The following is a 20,961-nucleotide window of genomic DNA, read 5'->3' on the forward strand; positions in this document are numbered from 1 at the left end:
ATGTTTGCAGATAAGCTGGCCAAAAGAACCACACATTTCCTGCAATTGATCATATCTGAGACAATTGGTTTCTTGAATGAAAAAATTCTAAATTCCATAACAATTTCTCTAAAGAAGCATAAAATAAACGACTCTTATGGCATTTATGTATTGGCCCAAAAAAATGGCAAGTCTATTCCAGTCACAATCATTCACCTCTTGAATAACCATCCCAATAAAGCCACCAACAATACCAAAAGATAAAGCCATCTACTATGTGGTAAAGTATACTAATATAATTAGTAAACACTTCTGGAAAAGAGTTCAACAAGAAAAATGCATTAAAATCAAATGGTAAAGAGCTCATCCAAAATTGGTATGCTTCCAGAAAGATGTTTTCTCTCTTCAAAAGCTACAATCCTAACAAGAAGGCTCTAAGAAGTTGGAAAAGAAAGATACATTAAGATAGCAATATCAATGCCTAAACCAATCAATAGAAAGGTACAAGAGCAAATCTAACAATGCTCGCAATAATCAGCCTAATGGGCTTTACTCAACAAATACTTCTTCAAAACATCCATAACCGAACCAAAATCTGCCTTCACTTGCACAGGAGCATTAGCAAACCGGCAAGCCATATCCTTAATATCCTTGGAGTGATAATCAATCTTGCTCTGTGTAAATTTCAACCCATGAGCCGTACTCACCACCACAGTCTTATCCGTAGGACCAATAACTCCACTTTTCCTAAGCTTAATCAATGCAGTCAACGCCACTCCTGTATGAGGGCAAGTAAACATCCCAGTAGAATCAGCTTGTGCCATAGCATCCATCAACTCCTCCTCAGTAGCCTCCTCGACTATCCCATTTGAATTTTTCAAAGCATGCACAGCCCTATCAATGGAAACAGGATCACCAATCTGGATAGCAGATGCAAACGTTGTATTTGCTTTCACAGGATTAAACTCCTTCCAACCACACTTAAAATACAAATACAATGGATTGGCATTAGCAGCTTGTGCACAAACCAACCTAGGAATCCTATCAACAAGTCCCAACTCTTTGCACATAGAAAACCCCTTATAAAAAGCATAAATATTCCCAAGATTTCCACCCGGAACAATAACCCAATCTGGTTCTTCCCAATCAAACTGCTGTACAATCTCAACAGCAGCCGTTTTTTGTCCTTCAAGCCGCAAACTATTCAGCGAATTTGCCAAATAAATCGGCAATTCAGCTGTTACTTCCCTAATCAACTGCATACATCCATCAAAATCAGTATCAATGCTCAAAACAAAGGCACCGTTGGCAATGGGTTGAACAAGTTGAGCCATTGAAATTCTATTAGCAGGTAAAAAGACAATAGAAGGAATCCCAGCAGCTGCACAATAAGCAGATAATGCTGCCGACGTGTCACCTGTTGAAGCACACCCAACCCCAACAAGTGGTTTATTCATTTTCCTTAACCTGTTAACTTGACTAACTAAAACCGTCATGCCCAAATCTTTAAAACTTCCCGTATGGCTAATCCCACAGTGTTTCACCCACAAATCGTTCATTCCTAAAAATTGTTTGCCGTACCTTTCGGCCCAGAAGAGGTTAGAGTTCCCTTCAAAAGCGGAAATGATGTCATCATCGTCGATTTCTGGTAGGACCCATTCTTTTTTGGACCAGACACCGGAACCGAACGGCCACGTGGTTTTTCCGATACGGGAATCGAAGAGGTTTCGCCAGTAGGCGCCGTCGAAATGTTTGAGAGCGGACATGTCGTGATGTACGTCGAGGAGGGAGCCTGACTGGGATCGGTAGACGATCTCGTCGAGAGAGTATGATTCATCGGATGATGAAGGATCGGAAATGGCGGTGAATGGGACGTATTTGGCGGTGAAGCGAGGGTGGTTGGTCGAGTTCGTTGCAGCGTTGTGGAGACGAGCTTCTTCGCGGATGTTATGGTGGGGCTTGAGGGGTGGTTGCTGTGGCTGCGTCGAAGGTGATGGCGGTAGAGGGGAGGTTTTGGGAAGATCGGAGGTGGAGGCTTTGATGAAATGGAGGTTGGGCTTGGGGGCAATATGAGCGGGGGAGAAAAGAGAAAAAGCAGCCATTCTGGGGAGAGTTTGGTGGGGACTCTGGGAGATTGAGTGTGGTGTTTTTGCGTTTTAGCTTTTGAAGGCAACTAGGCAAGTGGCGGGGTTTATTTATTTTTGTACTTACTGCCCCCAACAAATAAAGACAACCAAATGATAATTAAATGATTATGTGAAATTAAAACAACTACTAGTAATTAGATTTTCATCCTCATTTAACTTTACGATTGAATTTAAATTTATGTTCAGGTGTTTACGTAATTTATGTAAAATTGTTTAAATATAATATTTAAAATTATTTAAATAATTTATTTTTTATTACATTTAATTAAATTTTTATAATTTTTATTTTAGATAAAATATTTTAAAATTAATAATTAATTAATTGATATTAATTAAAATATTACTTATTATTTTATATGATATGGTGCTCACATATCATGATAATATGTCATATTGAATAAGAATGTGAGATAGTCATGTGACATAATATATCTCTATCACATTTTCACCTTTCACAATAACATAATATGACATATTTATATATTATCTTGATAATGTCAATGTCACGTAATAAATGATTCAATATAAAAAATTATTAATTATAATATTGATTAACGAAAGTTAGTTAATAGTTAGTTAGAGGACTTATTTGACTTAAAATAAAAGTTTAAAGACTTATTTAAACGTAAAAAAAAGAATAAAGATTAAATTGATTTTCTTAGTATAATTTGAGGGTTTATTTGTATATTTACCTTTTATAAATATAAATTATAAATACTTGTTTTTATAGATAAAGTTCAAATTTTTGTCACTTTTATTTTGGATGATAGATTCAATTTAACATTTATTTTTTCGTAAATAGAATTTTACCATTCTACCTTATTATTTAATTAAAAAATCAAAAAATTATGATGCAAATATTCTGTTAACAAATAAAAAATTATAAAAATATTTTAATTTTTAACCATTCTGAACCAAAATAAAAAACACAGACATGTTCAAGATAAAATGATAAATTTAATCAATAATTTATAATTGAAAAAATAAAAAATGTTGTTTTAAGCATCTTATCTTATTAATAGATTTTTTTTCTTCATATATTTCCGTTTCTAACTAAACTTTCCTTCTTTGAGCCTCCCGAAATTAATGTTTAAAAATTGATATTTACACATAAATGTTAATCCTACATGTTTTACTTTCATATATTTCACCCTCCATTTATGAGTTGATTATACAAAATATAACAATATACATGACTAAATACAAGGTTTTTTTTCTTTAACAAAAAAATTTGTTTAATCTAGATAATCGTAATTAATAATTTGCTTAGAAAATAAATTTTTATTAATTATTACTAATAATGGAAATAAGTTTGTAAAAATTGTATTTATTTAAGTAGCCAGAATGGTAAATTTTAATTTACAATTTTCCTTTTTTTTTTTAAGCCCACGGATCATGCCACAGTGGAAATCTACACATTGAAGATAACTAAGCGAAAATATGAATAAAAATATACATAAATTTGTTTTTGTAAGTTGTAACCCCTTTTTTAATTCTAAAAATAAATAAAATAAAAAGACAAATTTGCAGTCTTATTTCTCATATCGAGCTTTTCTATGAAATATCAACAGTCGCCAAGCCCAAACCCAATAGGATTGTAGCCTTGTAGGCCAGACGAACCCCTACCCACCCAAACAAAGCCTTTACCTAACCCTAATTGGCAATCATGCTGGACTGCTCATTTTGTAGACGAATTACAACTCATTTTTTCGTACATGCAGAAGACGTAGGCAGAATCTTAGTTCATAATGAGTCACCAAGCTCGTGTAAGGAAATGATAACAGCAGTTGCTTGCCTACCCAAAAGATGAACCAACTTTATGGCTTACTTTTGTAGCATGAATAATCATATGATAATCGCCTTTTTGGTTTAACTTAACATCGTTTTTACACTAATAAATTTTTATATTGCATAATTAAGTCTTCACCAAACCAAAAACTTTGATTAATCACCTACACAGCTAATATTGTATACTTATAATTTTCCCATTAACGTGTACTTTTTTTCAAGCAAAAAATGCAACCATTATTGACAAATTTGTTCTCTTCAATCATTTAAAAATTATTTCAAATTGCAAAATAACTATCGAAAAAATTGGAGTCAAACAAAGAATAATATTAGCTTCTCTAACTTTTGTTTTATTTTGTGCACAAATTGGATCGTTGATTCCGCTTACGTTACATATGTTATTTTATTTTAAAACATTTTTTTAAAGTTATAATGAAGTTTCCAATTCCATGTTTCCTTTCCGTGGGAGTCTCGGCAATATTAATAAGAAGACATAAATAGCCTTCCCAACTTATATAGTTAGTTTGTAAGAATTTTTCTGTTATAAGGGTGATTTGGTCATTTTAGGTGAAAGACAGGTTTGAAATTCGGACAGGAACTGTCGCGGTATGTGCGAAATGGCATATGATTTCGTCCAATTATAATATTCCTATATTTTTCTCTTTTAAAATATATTTCTGATGCAAAATAAAAAATTCATTAAATATTTTAGTTTACTATTTTTTGCAATGCCAGCGAAGACTGGGGGATAGTCCTTTGTCTTGTCGTGAAAGATTAAAATTTGAAACCACTTCAAATGACCCTTTGCTTTTGGCATAATCACGAGACTGCCATTTCATGTTGTAAGGAATTTCAACCTTTTTTGTACAAAATTTAAGCGTTTGAAAACAAAACAAGCTTTTCTGTTTTAGTTGGTTTGATCAAAATACAAAGGAAATTTAATTTTTTTTTATTGTATTTCTCAATGCAAGCATAGGTCCACCTGCTTTTAGGATTAATCTATTTTTATTTTTTAACTATTTTTGCAGTGGATTAGCATGGCCAACTTCTAAGCCTTTTGTCATTTTCAATGATGAATATTTGGACACCGACCTATGCAATTATTGTTACATCGTCCATAACCCATATGCAATATTAACATTTTGTCTAAGTCTAATAATCATACATTCAATTAGTAATAAATAAAATTATATAATAAGAAGACTTTTGATTATGATTATATGGATAGATTTATGAACATTGCTCTAAAAAAAATTATGAATATTATTTAATTAAATTTACAAATAATAGCAATTCTAACTAGCAATTATGATTGCAATTCCTATATTTGACTTTACAATTGATAAATTGGTGAAAGTGAACATATATATACTATTACTATTATTTATAATTTTTTTAAATATAAAATTTTCCCTCCAAAAAAAAAAAATTATTTATCGTACCCAATGCCGAATAGATGGCTTTCTGGCTTTTCCTAATAAAAAAGGAAATGGCAATTAAGTAATAAGAGAAAAAAAAGATGGCCAAAGCCGGTAAGAAGGGCAATTAAAAACCTCTGTTTATCGTCCTGGGTTTAATTAGCCAAACAGATGATGACGCTGTCAACGGCGTCTCATTTCTGAAGACTGTTTGAGAGAGGAAAGATAGAGAGAAGGAAAACGAAGAAGGGAAGGGGAAAGAGAGGAAGACGCTTAGAGAGAGAGAGAGAGAGAGAGAGAGAGAATTGTCTGGTCGGGACCCACATCTCGTCCCTACCTATTGCTAATTCTCAGCTNTAGTAGAGAGAGAGAGAGAGAGAGAGAGAGAATTGTCTGTGGGACCCACATCTGTCCCTACCATTGCAATTCTCAGCTGACCACACAAAAACGCCAAAACGCTTTGAGAAGAGAGAGAAAAATAAGAGAACTGAAACTCAAAAAACAGAACCTTAGGGAGAGAAACATACAGAGAAAAACTTCAAAAACCCAAAAAAAAGTTTATGTTTTTTTTCAAAAACTTACAACCCCCAAGTTTGGAAGGAGGAAATTTTTCTGGTTTTTTTTTTTTGGAGAGAGAGGAGCAAGAAACAAAGAAACGAAGGGAAAACCCAAAGTTTAGAGAGAGAAATATTCAAATACCCCAAGTCTTGCAGAAAACTTTGGCTGTTTAAGAGGGAGGGAAGACGAGAGGATTTCTGGTTTTGTACAGTAATTTGAAAGTTTATCTGGGTCGTTCGTTCTTTTAAGAGAGTTTGTACTTGGATGAGTTGAGAGATCAGGGTTTCTCTTTGCTGTTTTCAATGGTAGGAACCAGCTTGCTTCGATATATTTCTGTTCTTCTTTTACCCCTGAGTTTTTTATCTTTAGCAATATTTAGTCTGTTGCATGTATTTCATTGGGTGCAGAAGATTATGGCACGTGCTTTGTGAAAATTTTGAAAGTTGACTCTGTTTCTGCTTGACTTGACTTTGCTTGCAATTCAAATCCGAGGAAGTGGGTATTTGATAAATCGAGAATTTTGAAAGGAAGTGGGGTTTGGTATCAGAGCAAAGGAAGAGGCAATTTACTGGGATATATATACCTGACTAGCACTTTTTTTTTTAAAAGCTATACCTCACTGGCATTTGAAACTTTTTTCTTTTTAAGAAATGTTTTTGTACCTCACCAATTTATCTTCAATGTTGTCGAGGCAATTGAGTGGTTATTTTTATTGAAATAATAGTAAAATAGGGGTAAAGAAGCAAATGAATGAAGGATCAACTTGATATTAGCTGTTGTTTTTTTTTTTTAATATGTATTAGGTTTTTAGGGTGGATGGTTGCATTTACAAATAATGCTGAAGTTGGTTTCAATATTAGTCATACGTGAGCTGATTTACTGACAGAATAAGAGAACAGCTTCTTGTTAGAGCTTAGAAGCTACATTGCGGTTTCAGTGACTGTTACTCTTTTCATTTTAATTTCCTTGTTAGGAAGTTAACTAATATTCCAAAACACAGCTGAACTCGATTGATGCTTGTAAGGAGGCAAAGTTCTTTGGAGTACTTGTAAAATGTTGAAGTATGATTTGTTTTCAAAAGTTAAATTTTCTCTAGAAATGCTGTAGTTTATATTGCTTGTTACTTCAATATCAGCTGACTTCAAGTTGGATATATGTTATTTCTGAAAGAAAAGTTAGGAAAGAATTCTTGTCTTCTCTGATTATCCTTAGCTTAAATTAGTTTTTGCTTTCTTCTCAACCATTATGACTTATAGTGTCTACGTGTGTTACATATTCTATGCTTTTTGTGGTTCAAATTTCTGCATTTGGTTTCCTCTTTTAGGAAACTTGTAATTGCTTCTTACTTAATAATTTAATATTTTCGTACTTGATTTTTACTTAGCTGCATTCTGTATTATGTTTCCAGGCTGGCCCAGATAACATAATTATAGGTTCGCAAGGGTGGGTTGAGGATCCTAATCTAGCATGGATTGATGGGGAAGTTGTTCGGATCAATGGCAATGAGGTTCATGTTAAAACCACAAATGGAAAAACTGTAAGTGCTCTCTCTCTTTTTATTAACAATGTGTTGTTTTGTCTTTGCATGGTAAGTAATTATTTCTAGTTGGAAGTCACATATTTGAGAAGACTATTTATAATGTGTGACAGAAATGTAGGTAATAAAACTTTTAATTCATACGTCTTATATTTGGAAATTCTTTTATTGTGTCTTCTATTTGAAAAGTGCTAAATTATGAAAACATGCTAATGAGAAACTTAATTAGTGTATCTCTTTCAAGGCTCTGCTTTGGCTGAACCAAAACTGTGCAAGGACCCTGTTTTGGGGCACTTTTGGTGAAAATTTATATTGAAGTCAAAAGTTGAGCGATGGAGTGTTATCCTTTTGGTGAAAAAGTATATTGAAATAAAAATTTGAGTGATGGAGTATTTTTTTTTGGCTCAGAAGCTAACAGAGCATACAATTTAGGAGAATAAAGCACAAAGTAATTGATGACTTATGGTTAATGTAGATGATACTAGATTAAGAGGTATTGCAACAAAAAGTAGTTTGTGGAGTATAGAAAGATTATCTGGTCAGACTTTACAGGCAAGGCCATTAGGTTCTGCCTGCAAGCTGAAGGAAATAAAACCTGAAAAAATAACATAGAGGTTTTAAAGTCCAAGTCTGCACATGTTTATCCTTGTACTCTCAATAAATGATTGTTGTGATTAATAAAGGTGGTCAAAATGCATTTTGCTGTACAGGCTTCAACCCTCACCACACCTAGCATATACCATGCATTTAACAATTTGGCTTCTTCCATCATTATTATTGATAAAGAAATGTTAACCATAATAGAGTGTTCTTCTGTCAACTGCATATGTGGGGTGAACAAGATCACTCATGCCTTGCCCATGCCCAAAAAAGAAAAGGAAACAAAGAGAAAAAAAAGGAAAAGGAGAAGTAAAATGAGCACGAATTTGCTTATTTCTTAATTACATTCAATCATAACTGTAGAAATTAAGTCTGTATGGTGGAAAACGGTCTCCAATTTGATAGTTTTCAGTTAGTTAAATTTGGCTGTTTTTATGTGAATCTAATTGGATGGCTTTGCACAGGTTGTCACAAATATATCAAAAGCATTTCCAAAAGATACTGAAGCTCCGCCTGGGGGTGTAGATGACATGACAAAGCTTTCATATCTGCACGAACCTGGAGTTCTGCAAAACTTGGCTACAAGATATGAACTTAACGAAATCTATGTGAGTCATTTTTACTTGTATTTCTGTTAATATATATGCCAACAAGCTAAACAGGTATTAGATGCTAAAAGAAGAACTTTAAAATATTCTTATCATGTTAATGCATTTACTGTCTTAGACATACACCGGCAATATCCTGATCGCAGTTAATCCATTTCAAAGATTGCCTCATCTTTATGACACTCACATGATGGAACAATATAAAGGAGCTACATTTGGAGAACTAAGTCCACATGTTTTTGCAGTTGGTGATGCCGCGTACAGGTGATCACATATTGATCTCTTTCATGCAATGGGAAATATTTGTTACTATTTCATTTGAGGGGGTTCTTACTTGTGCTGTTGCATAAAAAAAATAGGGCAATGATTAATGAAGGAAAAAGCAATTCTATTCTGGTTAGCGGAGAAAGTGGTGCTGGTAAAACTGAGACCACAAAGATGCTGATGAGGTATCTTGCATTCTTGGGTGGGCGATCTGGAGTAGAAGGACGCACAGTTGAGCAGCAAGTTCTGGAGGTAAGCTATACATTTTCTTCCCTCATACTATAAGCTTCAAATGGTCTTGTTTTCTTGAGAACAAAATTGATCAGGGATTTGTCCATATTATTTCTTGTTGTGTTACTGGATGTTGCAGTCCAATCCAGTTCTTGAAGCATTTGGCAATGCTAAAACGGTTAGGAACAACAATTCAAGGTGTGCACTTGTTATCATGTAGTTTTACTTGTTGAACCCTCTTATAGTGATACGATCACTTATGAGGTTTTAGTGTTGTTAGAGTAATGTTTAAAATATTTTCTTGAGTTTGATCACAACTGATTATGCATATTTAATTTGTGTCTTGACATTGATTCCTTTATGTTAATTGTGACTTTCCAATGCAGTCGTTTTGGTAAATTTGTTGAAATCCAATTTGACAAGACTGGAAGGATATCTGGGGCAGCTATCAGAACCTATTTACTTGAAAGATCTCGTGTTTGCCAAATTTCTAATCCTGAGAGGAACTACCACTGCTTTTACCTCCTTTGTGCTGCACCACCTGAGGTATATTACAGATTGGTTTGCATTTAATGTCTGGTGTATTCGTTTCATCAAGAAATTTTAATACTGCTAGTTGTCTGTTGTATCTATAAAATATTTTAATTTTTTGAAACTTTGCAGGATATTGAAAGATATAAGTTGGGCAGTCCGAAAACTTTCCATTATTTAAATCAATCTAATTGCTATGAGTTAGATGGTGTAAATGATGCTCATGAGTATCTCGCAACCAGAAGGGCTATGGATATTGTTGGAATCAATGACCAAGAGCAGGTTTCTCTATCTTTAATTCTTAGAATTTAAGCCATTTGTGCGTTCTGTGATGTTGTATTGATATAGATGATAAACCATAAATTTCAGGAGGCAATTTTTAGAGTAGTAGCTGCAATTCTTCACCTTGGGAATATTAATTTTGCCAAGGGAAAGGAAATAGATTCCTCGGTCATCAAGGATGAGAAGTCTAGATTTCACCTCAATATGACTGCTGAACTTCTTAGGTATAAATATTTAATATTTTCATATACAGAGTGGTGCATGATTTATTGTTTTGATGGTTGTTAAATGTAGTCATATGTTCCAACTCATCAATTAAAATCATTAAATAGGTGTGATGCCCAGAGCTTGGAAGATGCCCTCATCAAACGTGTCATGGTTACACCAGAAGAAATTATCACAAGAACTCTTGACCCTGAGAATGCAGTTGCCAGCAGGGATGCTTTGGCCAAAACAGTATATTCTCGCTTATTTGACTGGTATAGAGCTAATCAAACTTATGCCCTTTTTCCTTTTCCTAGATAATTATTGGAACTAAATTGTCTTCTTTATTGTCTATGTTAAATATTAATTGTTTTGTTTACATTATTGTTCCAGGCTTGTGGATAAAATTAACATTTCAATTGGACAGGATCCAAACTCGAAGTCAATAATTGGAGTTCTTGATATTTATGGTTTTGAAAGTTTTAAGTGTAACAGGTAAAACCTCAACCTTGCAAATTTGGAAGATATTTTGTAGTAATAATTGTAAACAAATATGTGACTTTTGGTGCACAAAACAGCTTTGAGCAGTTTTGTATCAACTTCACAAATGAAAAGCTGCAGCAACATTTCAATCAGGTTAGCCTTCTTAACCAACTGGTTTGGCTTTTGGAGATATAATAAGATTGATTATTATCCACTGTATATGTTCGCAGCATGTATTCAAAATGGAGCAGGAGGAATATACGAAAGAAGAAATAAATTGGAGCTACATTGAGTTTGTCGATAACCAAGATGTCTTGGATCTAATTGAAAAGGTTTATAGCTTGTTTCTAATGTGCTCCTTCAAGTTATAGATTTTTTTGTTTTATTAATTTGTTATTGCTGCAAAGTCCTTTTATTTTTATCAGCTGAAAGGTTTGCATAATTCCTTGTTCTGTTATGTTAATTTTTTCCTCTTATTCTGATATATCATTTTGTCCAATTCAATAAATTACAGAAGCCTGGAGGAATAATTGCGCTTTTAGATGAAGCCTGGTATGCTGCTTTGGTTAAGTCTTGGTTCAAAATGATTTTAGAATTTAGTACTTGGTTAATTTATTTGCTCCTGTGCACTTTGTCATGGTTTATGTTTCTTTCCTTTGACCAATGTTTTTGAGTTTGTTTCCCTAACGCAGCATGTTCCCCAAGTCTACCCATGAAACTTTTGCTCAGAAGCTGTACCAGACTTTCAAAAATAATAAACGTTTCATTAAACCGAAGCTTTCCCGTACTGATTTTACTATCTCACACTATGCAGGGGAGGTAACTATTTTTGTTTTCATTATATAAACCTTATCTCTATTGGCTGATGGGGATTGGTTGCCATTTCTAATGTTTTTCTCCATTGTGTAGGTAACTTATCAAGCAAATCAGTTTCTGGACAAAAATAAAGATTATGTTGTGGCTGAACATCAAGCTCTGTTGACTGCATCAGAGTGCTCCTTTGTGGCAAGTCTTTTTCCTCCACTTCCAGAAGAATCGTCTAAGTCATCCAAGTTTTCTTCCATTGGATCACGCTTCAAGGTAATATATCCTAGTCAAATTCTCTTTTCCAGATGTGTAGCTTGTGTGATTAAGTAATGCCATTTACTAGCTGCCTTATTGTGGGTTTAACGGTCTTATATGGAGGTACATTTGTCCTTTCTCCTTGCCTGTAATTTTGCTTGTAGCGTATAGATGTTATACAGTGGCTCTTGCATATACGGCTAATGACATGGCTTCATCATCTTTTACTCTTTTATCCAACATATTTGCTTACCTTTCCAATCTTGTGAACTTGGGGTCAGCTTATATCTTTGCCTTGTTCTATCCCTTCTTTGGTGTGGGATTTTATTTGATTAAGTGGTGTTGGCACTCCTGTATTACTTTGACCACTTTGCCAGAGCTTGAAATATGGTAAGTTCATGGTCAGTGGTGTATGGAAAACTGATGGAAAATATTGATTGTCTGAATGAATACCTTTTGGCTTTTATGTTTAAATGACAACACTGAGTTGGCTAAGACATGGCAGGCGTTTACTAATTTCAGCATGTTAGCAATTGAATTACGCTTTTAGTCTTTCATTCTATTTCTCTTGTTGGGTCATGGTCTATATGCTTCTACCCTGCTTATCACATTCTGCAGTATGTTGTTTTCTCCTGTTGGTCGCTTTGGATTTTATATTGGCTGAGCTTTAATGATTTTGAAAGACTTAATGATTGGGATGAATGACAATTTTGTTATTTGTTATTTATTATTTTTTATGCTCTGATCTTGAGAAGTAGTCAACAATATGTCTAAATTGCAGCTACAACTTCAGTCCCTGATGGAGACCTTGAGTGCTACAGAACCTCACTACATTAGATGTGTTAAGCCGAATAATGTCCTCAAACCTGCCATTTTTGAGAATTTCAACATCATTCAACAATTACGCTGTGGTGTGAGTATTTATCTTTTGTGTGTTGTTGTTTAATCTGACTATTACCTGTCAAGGTGCTCTTGGTTTGTTGTATTTAGGTTTCGTCCTACCCGATGTTGATTGAAATTTGCATTTGTTTCACTTCTAGGGTGTTCTTGAAGCAATTAGGATAAGCTGTGCTGGATATCCTACCAGACGTACGTTTTATGATTTTCTTAACCGTTTTGGTCTACTTGCTCCGGATGTTTTGGAAGGAAAGTAAGTTTCACTAACTATTCCAGGTGTTTCAATGAATTTATAAATTTTAGAAGTATTTGTAATAACTTTCTTTCAAGAACTACAACTAATTATATAGAGTTTCATCGGGTTTATCTCGTCTTCAGTTATGATGATAAGACTGCATGTCAAATGATACTTGATAAGAAGGGACTGAAAGGATACCAGGTAATCTCCTGTTATCATCCTTTTTCATCTCTACTTCTTGTTATTCCATAAATCTTCCAACAAAATATTATTTTGATTGGTAATTGCTATTCTTGAGGTTATCATGCTTAACTACGAATTAAGAGGATCCTTAATTTGCTTGCTTATTATTGGAAAATGTTATTAGTCTAGAGAGAAAGTCACCTTTCATTTCAACTTTAATCATCTGCAACTTAAGCTTGGATCACCCATGTAAAATTTACTACTTAAGCAGTTGAATACTCCTGAATTCCTTCAATGTCATTGCTAAAAAGGAGAAAAATAACAATTTTGTTCATTATTGGAAGTTCAGTAATTTTCTTTTAGATCAATACATCCAACGCAAGTAATCTGTCGGGTTTTTAGATGATAATTTAGATAGCTTCAGAAATCGATGTATCTTACTAAACTGAACCTTTGCTGCCCTCTCTCTAATTATATATTTAGTGGGAAAGAATGTTAATGGTACAAAATCTTGGCACCAAGTTTTTCAAAGGGAAGAAATCTGGTATGATCCCTCCTTCAACCCTTTAAAGAAAAAGGATGGCTGCAAATTGAAATAGCTGCTTTCAGAAGGATCAAGCGCTTTTTATTAGCATGGCTTGTAGACATCTTTTCTAGTTTCTTAATGTCTATGTCTACTTTGAAAAAAGGTCTTTTCTTTGTTTTGGTACTTAACATTGTTTTTTTTTTGGGGCTAATGCGTGTTTGCAGATAGGCAAGACAAAGATTTTCCTGAGAGCGGGTCAGATGGCAGAGTTGGATGCTAGGAGAGCAGAGGTGCTTGGAAATGCAGCCAGGACCATCCAACGGCAGATTCGTACATATGTTGCTCGCAAGGAATTCATCTCATTGCATGGGGCAGCTATCAATCTTCAGTCTTATCTGAGAGGTGTTTTTCTAAGCTCTGTTAAAGTTTGCCTGCCCTGCTTTTCGAAAAAATAAGTGTACCTGCCCCAGTTGACTGTTGCATCATTATTTGAATTTATTCTTGTTAGAAATGGCCATGCTTCCACAATGCTGAGTGATTCAGTGTGTAGATATGCGCAATCTGTGAGAATTTCTTAGAGAAAAAACAGTGACAAATATTCTAGCTGAAATGGATGTATAGAACTCCCACAGTTTTCATTATAATTTTCTTTTGGCTTTGTGAGTGTGATAAAGTTTAACCAGCCTGATGCTTTACGTGTTGAAATTTGTTAATAGAAAAAAAAACAGATCCAAGTTTCATAAAAAGTGATTAGAGAATAGCCATCTCTACTTTTTGTTTTTGCTTTTGGAAAGTATATCATTTTCCCTCATTCAGTTATTAGGTTCATTGTTTTCTGATTGATCTGGCTTGGAGTTCTGATTTGATCTCCTTCCACATTTTGTAGGTAATATGGCCCGTAAGATATACGAAGAGCTGAGGAAGGAAGCTGGAGCTTTGAAAATTCAGAAGAATTTCCGTCGACACATTGACAGGAAATCCTATTTGACTATGAGGAAATCTGCAATTACATTGCAGACAGGATTAAGAACAATGACTGCACGCAATGAATTTAGGTTCAGGAAGCAAACTAAAGCTGCCATAATCATACAGGTAAAGTAACTTGCAATCTCTCTCAAAAAGTATAAAAAAGGATAATGCAACTCATCATTTAGGGGAAGTTGTACAGTTAACTTTTTTGGTGCTTAAAAGGGAGATTAGTTCTACAGTTATGCAAAATGTTATCTATAAAGTGTTGGTTCTTATCTCCTGGTGATCTGCAGGCTCACTGGCGTTGCCACCAAGCTTATTCCTATTATCAGAGTCTTCAGAAGGCTGTATTAGTTTCACAGTGTGGCTGGAGGTGCAGAGTTGCTAGAAGAGAGCTCAGAAAGCTCAAAATGGTTTGTGTTTTGCCTGCTTAACATTGATTTACAACATGTGGTTGCATTTCCAAGATAAGAGCAAATTCTAACCTTTTAAATTTATTCAGGCTGCAAGAGAAACAGGAGCTCTGAAAGCAGCAAAGGACAAGCTAGAGAAACGAGTGGAGGAACTTACATGGCGTTTGCAACTTGAAAAGCGATTAAGGGTAGCGTAGCTATATTCTTACTGTCAAAAGCATTTATCTTTTAACTCTGATTGATATGCTGGGCAGAGTGATGCTATGTACCTGGGTGCTTCTAATAGGTCTATGTTATTCTTTTTTGCAATTAAATGCAGACTGATCTTGAGGAGGCAAAAGCTCAAGAAATTGCAAAATTGCAAGATGCATTGCATGAAAAGCAATTACAAGTGGAAGAAGCTAACTCTATGGTTATCAAGGAAAGAGAGGCAGCACGAAAAGCCATTGAAGAAGCACCTCCAGTCATTAAAGAAACCCCTGTTATTGTTCAAGATACAGAAAGAATAAATTCCTTAATATCTGAAGTTGAGAAGTTGAAGGTATGCATGCGTAATTGTCAGAATGAAAATCACTTCTCTGCAAATATTTTTTTCCTGGAGAAGATAGCTTTGAGTAATATCAATAGAGTGTGATTGGTAGCTTCAGCTGAGGCTGAAAGATAATTTGACATTTCAATTCCATTGAAGTGCATTTGAATAACAAAATTGGATTATACAAGTAATCAAGGAGAGAATTACTTTCATGTGTTTCATTAGGATATTTTAATCATATGGAACTTTGCATGGTTTTGACGAGCTCAAATTGATTTAGCTCATCTGTAAATCTGTAGGTGTTGAAAAGAGAGGATTTATAACTTAATTCTTTTACTTGACAATTTCTTGATTGGGTTGATTTGTTTATGCACATATTTATCTAGACAAAAGGAAAGAAGATATTAAGTTTGAATGGATTTATCGTGGTCTGGATGCTTGCTGGAAGCATTGCAGCGTAAACCTTTGGTGATTAGAGAAGGCTTCCTGGCCTTTGGTGTCAAATATTTATCTAAGCCACTGGTTGAAAATGTGTGAACTGCATCTGATGAACAATTTTCTAATTTGTACAGGCTTTGCTATTGGCTGAAAAGCAAACAGCTGAAGAGGCAAAGCAAGCTCATGCCGCTACTCAGGCCAAAAACGGGGAACTGACTAAGAAGCTTGAAGATGCAGAGAAGAGAGCAGAACACCTTCAAGATTCTGTGCATAGGTTTGTTACTACTGCCATGATATTCAAAAATGTTACCCTTGGTTGATCACTACCCTTTTTGGTAGGAACCGTTATGATTCCTGTCCTTTTTTATGGTGTCTCCACTTCTCTTCTTGCAAGAGGCTAGTTGGACAATTTGCAGCCATGACTTTTAATCTCATGATTATCCTTCTTTTGCCTAAGTTCTATCAACTACTTTTAGGAGCTATTCTAAGTCCCATATCTGTTGCATTGTCAATTAGGTTAGTATTTTTATTGAATGTGGAACAAATATCTTTTGCTGCCAGCTCCTGTTCTACATGCTGATGGTTTGCATGTATAAGAGTTTACAACTTGATCCATTTGTAACTTTTTATTCTTCCCATGATTCAGACTAGAAGAGAAGCTATCTAATTTGGAATCAGAGAATCAGGTACTACGTCAACAAGCACTCACCATGTCGCCAACAGGCAAAGCTTTAACTGCAAGACCCAGGACAACAATCATTCAGGTACTGGTAGCATGAGTAGTTGAAACACCTTGTGTATCATGGAGATTTATGTTGTGTTGTGTCTTGGAACTGCAGAGGTCTCCTGAGAATGGAAATGTTCTGAATGAAGAAATAAAGAAAGCACTACCAAAACCACAGGTACCAGAGACTGAGGAGAAACCCCAAAAATCTCTTAATGAGAAGCAGCAGGTTGGTGGTTTTGAAAATTATGAGAAAGATGCTACCTTTTTTCTTTGGCCACTTGAAAGATGCATACTTATTAACATTAAAAATGATCTATTTGCAGTGGTTTACGTTTTTTACTTTATTTCTTGGAGTGTTTCATATGAACTACATTCAATGACTTTCTTCTTTCTTGGTGCAGGAGAACCAGGAGCTGCTAATAAAGTGTATTTCACAGGATTTAGGATTCTCTGGGGGCAAGCCAGTTGCTGCTTGTCTGATATACAAATGCCTTCTCCATTGGAGGTCATTTGAAGTTGAAAGAACAAGTATTTTTGATAGAATAATTCAAGCCATAGGCATATCCATAGAGGTAATTAACAAATCAGCAAGACTTTATGTTGTGGCTGATCAAATTCACTCTTACCTATCACATATAATATTTTCAATGGGATGATTTATGAAATAGTAAATTTCTTGTGTTCTATTATTGCTATCTATACACTCATGGTTAAAAATATTGTGTTACTCTAGGCACCGGATAACAATGACTTGTTATCCTATTGGTTATCAAATTCGTCCACTTTACTGTTGCTGCTTCAACGTACACTAAAAGCTAGTGGAGCAGCAAGCTTAACTCCACAACGGCGAAGATCAACGTCAGCTTCTCTGTTTGGGAGGATGTCTCAAGTAGGGAGAACCTACTCCAATTTTGAAGTATCTTAGCAGGCAGACCTCAAACTTGCAGTTTGATAGTTTTTTTTTTTTTGTGTCTTTTGACGTAACCACTTAGGGGCTTCGAGGTTCTCCACAAAGTGCTGGTTTCTCGTTTCTTAATGGTCGGGTGCTTGGTGGTCTTGATGACCTACGACAAGTTGAAGCAAAATATCCAGCTTTGCTTTTCAAGCAGCAACTGACAGCCTTCCTTGAGAAGATATATGGAATGATAAGGGACAATTTGAAAAAAGAGATAGCTCCGGTGCTTGCATCATGTATTCAGGTAATATAGTGATATTCAGCCTTCCACCTTTAGCAATGACTACAATAGGACAGAACACTGAATCTGCTTCATTTAATTGCATTGTTGAAAATTGAAATCTGAACTTTAACGACCCCTCCCCATCCCCCCAACCCTTAAAAAAAATGAAACAAAAAAAGAAAAGAAATCAAACCTGAGATAGTCTTTTGTCCATTTGTTAGATTTATTTCTGTATATAATGTATTCCTTAACAGTTTCAATTGTGGAATTTTTTGTAACATAAGATTATTCCTGTCTTGCTCATGTTTGATTTGTTTGTCCTTGCACATTTTATATTGATTTTAATTAACATATTTATGTAGAATTGGAAAGATACATATGAAGTTTGTGGTTTGTCACATCTAGGATTTTTAGGTCAATGAGAGCTAACTGTTCAAAAATTTATTGATGATCCAATTCTTCTGCTTGTTTGCAGCATGTAGCTTCTGTTCTTGTTAATGGTGTTTGTCATTATGTATTCTTTGGTTTGTATTTTTAAGTATATTTTTGCTCTCCATTCACGTTCATTGCAATGCAGGCACCTAGAACTTCCAGGGCGAGCCTAGTGAAGGGACGTTCTCAAGCTAATGCTGTAGCTCAACAAGCTCTTATTGCTCACTGGCAAAGCATTGTGAAAAGTTTAAATAATTACTTGAAGACAATGAGGGCCAATTATGTGAGTGAAGTCCCAGATACCTTAACCACAAGTGAATTACTTTCCGTTCTGGCAACATAATTCTCTTTACTCTCTTGCTTCTGCAGGTTCCTTCTTTTTTAGTTTGCAAAGTGTTTACTCAGACATTTTCTTTCATTAATGTTCAATTGTTTAACAGGTAATTTCACTAAAAAAAAAATTGAGGTTCTACCTTCTTGGCTGCTTTGATATATCAAACAATTTTGCATGACATTTGAATTCGTTTTTGCAGCCTTCTTTTGCGACGTGAATGTTGCTCATTTAGCAATGGGGAGTATGTTAAAGCTGGGCTAGCTGAGCTGGAACATTGGTGCCATGATGCGACTGAGGAGGTGTCAACACATGGACTTTCATACAAACATAACCTCAAATCTTTCTTATTCTTATTTTCCAAAAGACTAAGTCTTGAATATCTGCTTTACATTCAGTTTGCAGGCTCAGCCTGGGACGAGTTGAAGCATATTAGACAAGCAGTTGGCTTCCTGGTTTGTCTTAGTATCGGTCTTTACATTTTTGCATTGTATATATATATATATTTTTATTTCACTCATTGACCTTCATTTTTCATTTGAATGTTTCTGCCAAATTAGGTCATACACCAGAAGCCCAAAAAGACCTTGAAAGAAATAACCAATGATCTTTGCCCAGTGAGTTGCTTACTCACCTTTTGAACTCTTTCGCTTCCTCTCCTATTGTTTTGCTGATTTTACTCATGCTTTGCAAATGTCAGGTGCTTAGCATACAGCAGTTGTACAGGATAAGCACAATGTATTGGGATGACAAATATGGCACACATAGTGTATCATCAGATGTAAGTTAAAAGTGCTAGAGTGTTTTTTGTTCAGCTCCTCCCAACTCTTTTGATAACGTGGAGCTGATACAACATGTTTTGATAGTTAATTATGAGAGCATTCATTTTCCAAACTTCAGTAGTATTTATCACTTGGAACCTTGCTTTTCCTATGTATTCCTAGTGGTTCCTTTATGAACTTTGCTTTACCATACAGTATTCATCTGTTTTGATTGCATCATCTGTTTCCAACTTTTATCTCTGTTTGCATAGAAGTGTAAGCACACAACTTAGAAAGTAGAGAGAAGTATCCTGTCCCCTTTTCTATTACAAAAGTCAATTCCGCAAACCTTATTTTTTGCTACCTGCTGCTTCCTTTATGTTGCCGTTTCACCCAAAAATGTTCTCTTGCTGCAGGTAATTGCGAGTATGAGAGTTATGATGACTGAGGACTCCAATAATGCTGTTAGCAGTTCGTTTCTATTGGATGACGATTCAAGGTATTAGTTCTTAACAAACAACCTCAAATACATTTCTATTTATAGTGTCCTTTTTGTCGGTAGCTATAAAACCAACTACCCTCTGTTCACATGCAGCATTCCATTCTCTGTGGATGACATCTCCAAGTCAATGCAACAAATAGAGGTGGCTGAAATTGATCCTCCACCTCTGATTCGCGGAAACTCTGGTTTCACATTCTTGTTACAGCATTCAGAATGAAAGAAGTGATCGCGCTGTCGCGGTCACTCTACTATTACCAATCTTTGCACCCTCCCAAGACTGATGTGATGCAAAGCATGTGCATACTCTGTAATTATACTAGGCTTTCCTCATACATATATATGGTAGCATCTGGGTCAATTCTTTTTCCCTTTTCTTCTCATATAATAGGTTGGTTGTATGTGCTAGGGTCCAGTTTACAAGTTTTAGGCTTGGGGTTCTTAGCTCTGTTATTTATTGGATTTTATTCAAGTCCTGTAATCTTTTATTCTTTTCTCATTCTTAGTATTTGGAAACCCAAAAAAAAAAAAAAAAAGGGTGCCGTCTTTTTATAGGCCAATGAAATCNTGTAATCTTTATTCTTTTCTTCTATTCTTAGTATTTGGTAACAAAAAAAAAAAAAAAAGGGTGCCGCTTTTTATAGGCCAATGAAATCTGTAACAAAGTCTTTTGTGTAATTTTATATGAACAAAGACTATTTTAGACTATTCTTTTGATGATAATTCTTGCTTAAGTAGTGTTTACTTTTGCAGATTATCAATGTCTACTTGGTTCCAATTCAGTTGGTTGCATTGCATATGTAAACAAAGAAGAATTAGATTGTAGAGAAAGTTAATAAATTTTCCCATTAATACTAAAGAGAACTTGATTTTTCTACTGTTCCATCAGAAAGTTAAATGTGCATTTTGTTTCGGTTGTTGTATTTTAAAGAAGAGAGATCTTCTAATTTAAACGAAAGGATTCAGTTAATTATTCTGGATTTGAGATTTTGGAACGGGAAATTGATTTTTTTTTTTAATTTCATATATTAATATTTTTATTATTATCTCCAAAGTGCTCTACTTCTTGTTTCAAAAAAAAAAAGACAGAAAAAAATTATTTTTGCTTTTAAGGTGCAAATAATTGGTGTGGTGCTAAAATTTTT

General features: G+C 34.7%; 2 protein-coding genes across 2 annotated transcripts; one reads left to right on the top strand and one right to left on the bottom strand.

Annotated features, from left to right (window-relative positions):
* Nucleotides 241-2,155, bottom strand: LOC18596187 (threonine synthase, chloroplastic). Its single transcript, XM_018123495.1, has one exon. It carries the CDS (start codon nt 2,079-2,081, stop codon nt 519-521), a length of 1,563 nt encoding a protein of 520 aa, XP_017978984.1. The 5' UTR covers nt 2,082-2,155; the 3' UTR covers nt 241-518.
* On the top strand, nt 5,700-20,333 carry LOC18596188 (myosin-17). Its single transcript, XM_007024501.2, has 38 exons — nt 5,700-6,195; nt 7,299-7,427; nt 8,492-8,635; nt 8,754-8,899; nt 8,995-9,151; nt 9,270-9,328; nt 9,517-9,676; nt 9,794-9,943; nt 10,031-10,167; nt 10,276-10,422; nt 10,541-10,642; nt 10,726-10,783; nt 10,861-10,962; nt 11,145-11,182; nt 11,323-11,449; nt 11,540-11,710; nt 12,474-12,605; nt 12,733-12,842; nt 12,968-13,028; nt 13,761-13,938; nt 14,423-14,628; nt 14,799-14,918; nt 15,008-15,106; nt 15,238-15,459; nt 16,023-16,162; nt 16,535-16,652; nt 16,728-16,841; nt 17,017-17,187; nt 17,349-17,504; nt 17,608-17,814; nt 18,371-18,508; nt 18,595-18,665; nt 18,759-18,858; nt 18,955-19,011; nt 19,117-19,173; nt 19,257-19,337; nt 19,734-19,816; nt 19,913-20,333. The coding sequence occupies exons 1-38, from the start codon at nt 6,193-6,195 to the stop codon at nt 20,034-20,036; spliced, it is 4,575 nt and encodes a 1,524-aa protein (XP_007024563.2). The 5' UTR covers nt 5,700-6,192; the 3' UTR covers nt 20,037-20,333.

This window comes from Theobroma cacao, chromosome 6, assembly GCF_000208745.1.
Source record: "Theobroma cacao cultivar B97-61/B2 chromosome 6, Criollo_cocoa_genome_V2, whole genome shotgun sequence".
Taxonomy (NCBI): domain Eukaryota; kingdom Viridiplantae; phylum Streptophyta; class Magnoliopsida; order Malvales; family Malvaceae; genus Theobroma; species Theobroma cacao.

Coding starts and splice junctions, on each gene's coding strand:
- LOC18596188 (XM_007024501.2), top strand. Junction 10,784..10,860: donor TGCAGCAACATTTCAATCAG/GTTAGCCTTCTT, acceptor ATATGTTCGCAG/CATGTATTCAAAATGGAGCA. Junction 13,029..13,760: donor AGGGACTGAAAGGATACCAG/GTAATCTCCTGT, acceptor GCGTGTTTGCAG/ATAGGCAAGACAAAGATTTT.
- LOC18596187 (XM_018123495.1), bottom strand. CDS start 2,081: ATGGCTGCTTTTTCTCTTTTCTCCCCCGCTCATATTGCCCCCAAGCCC.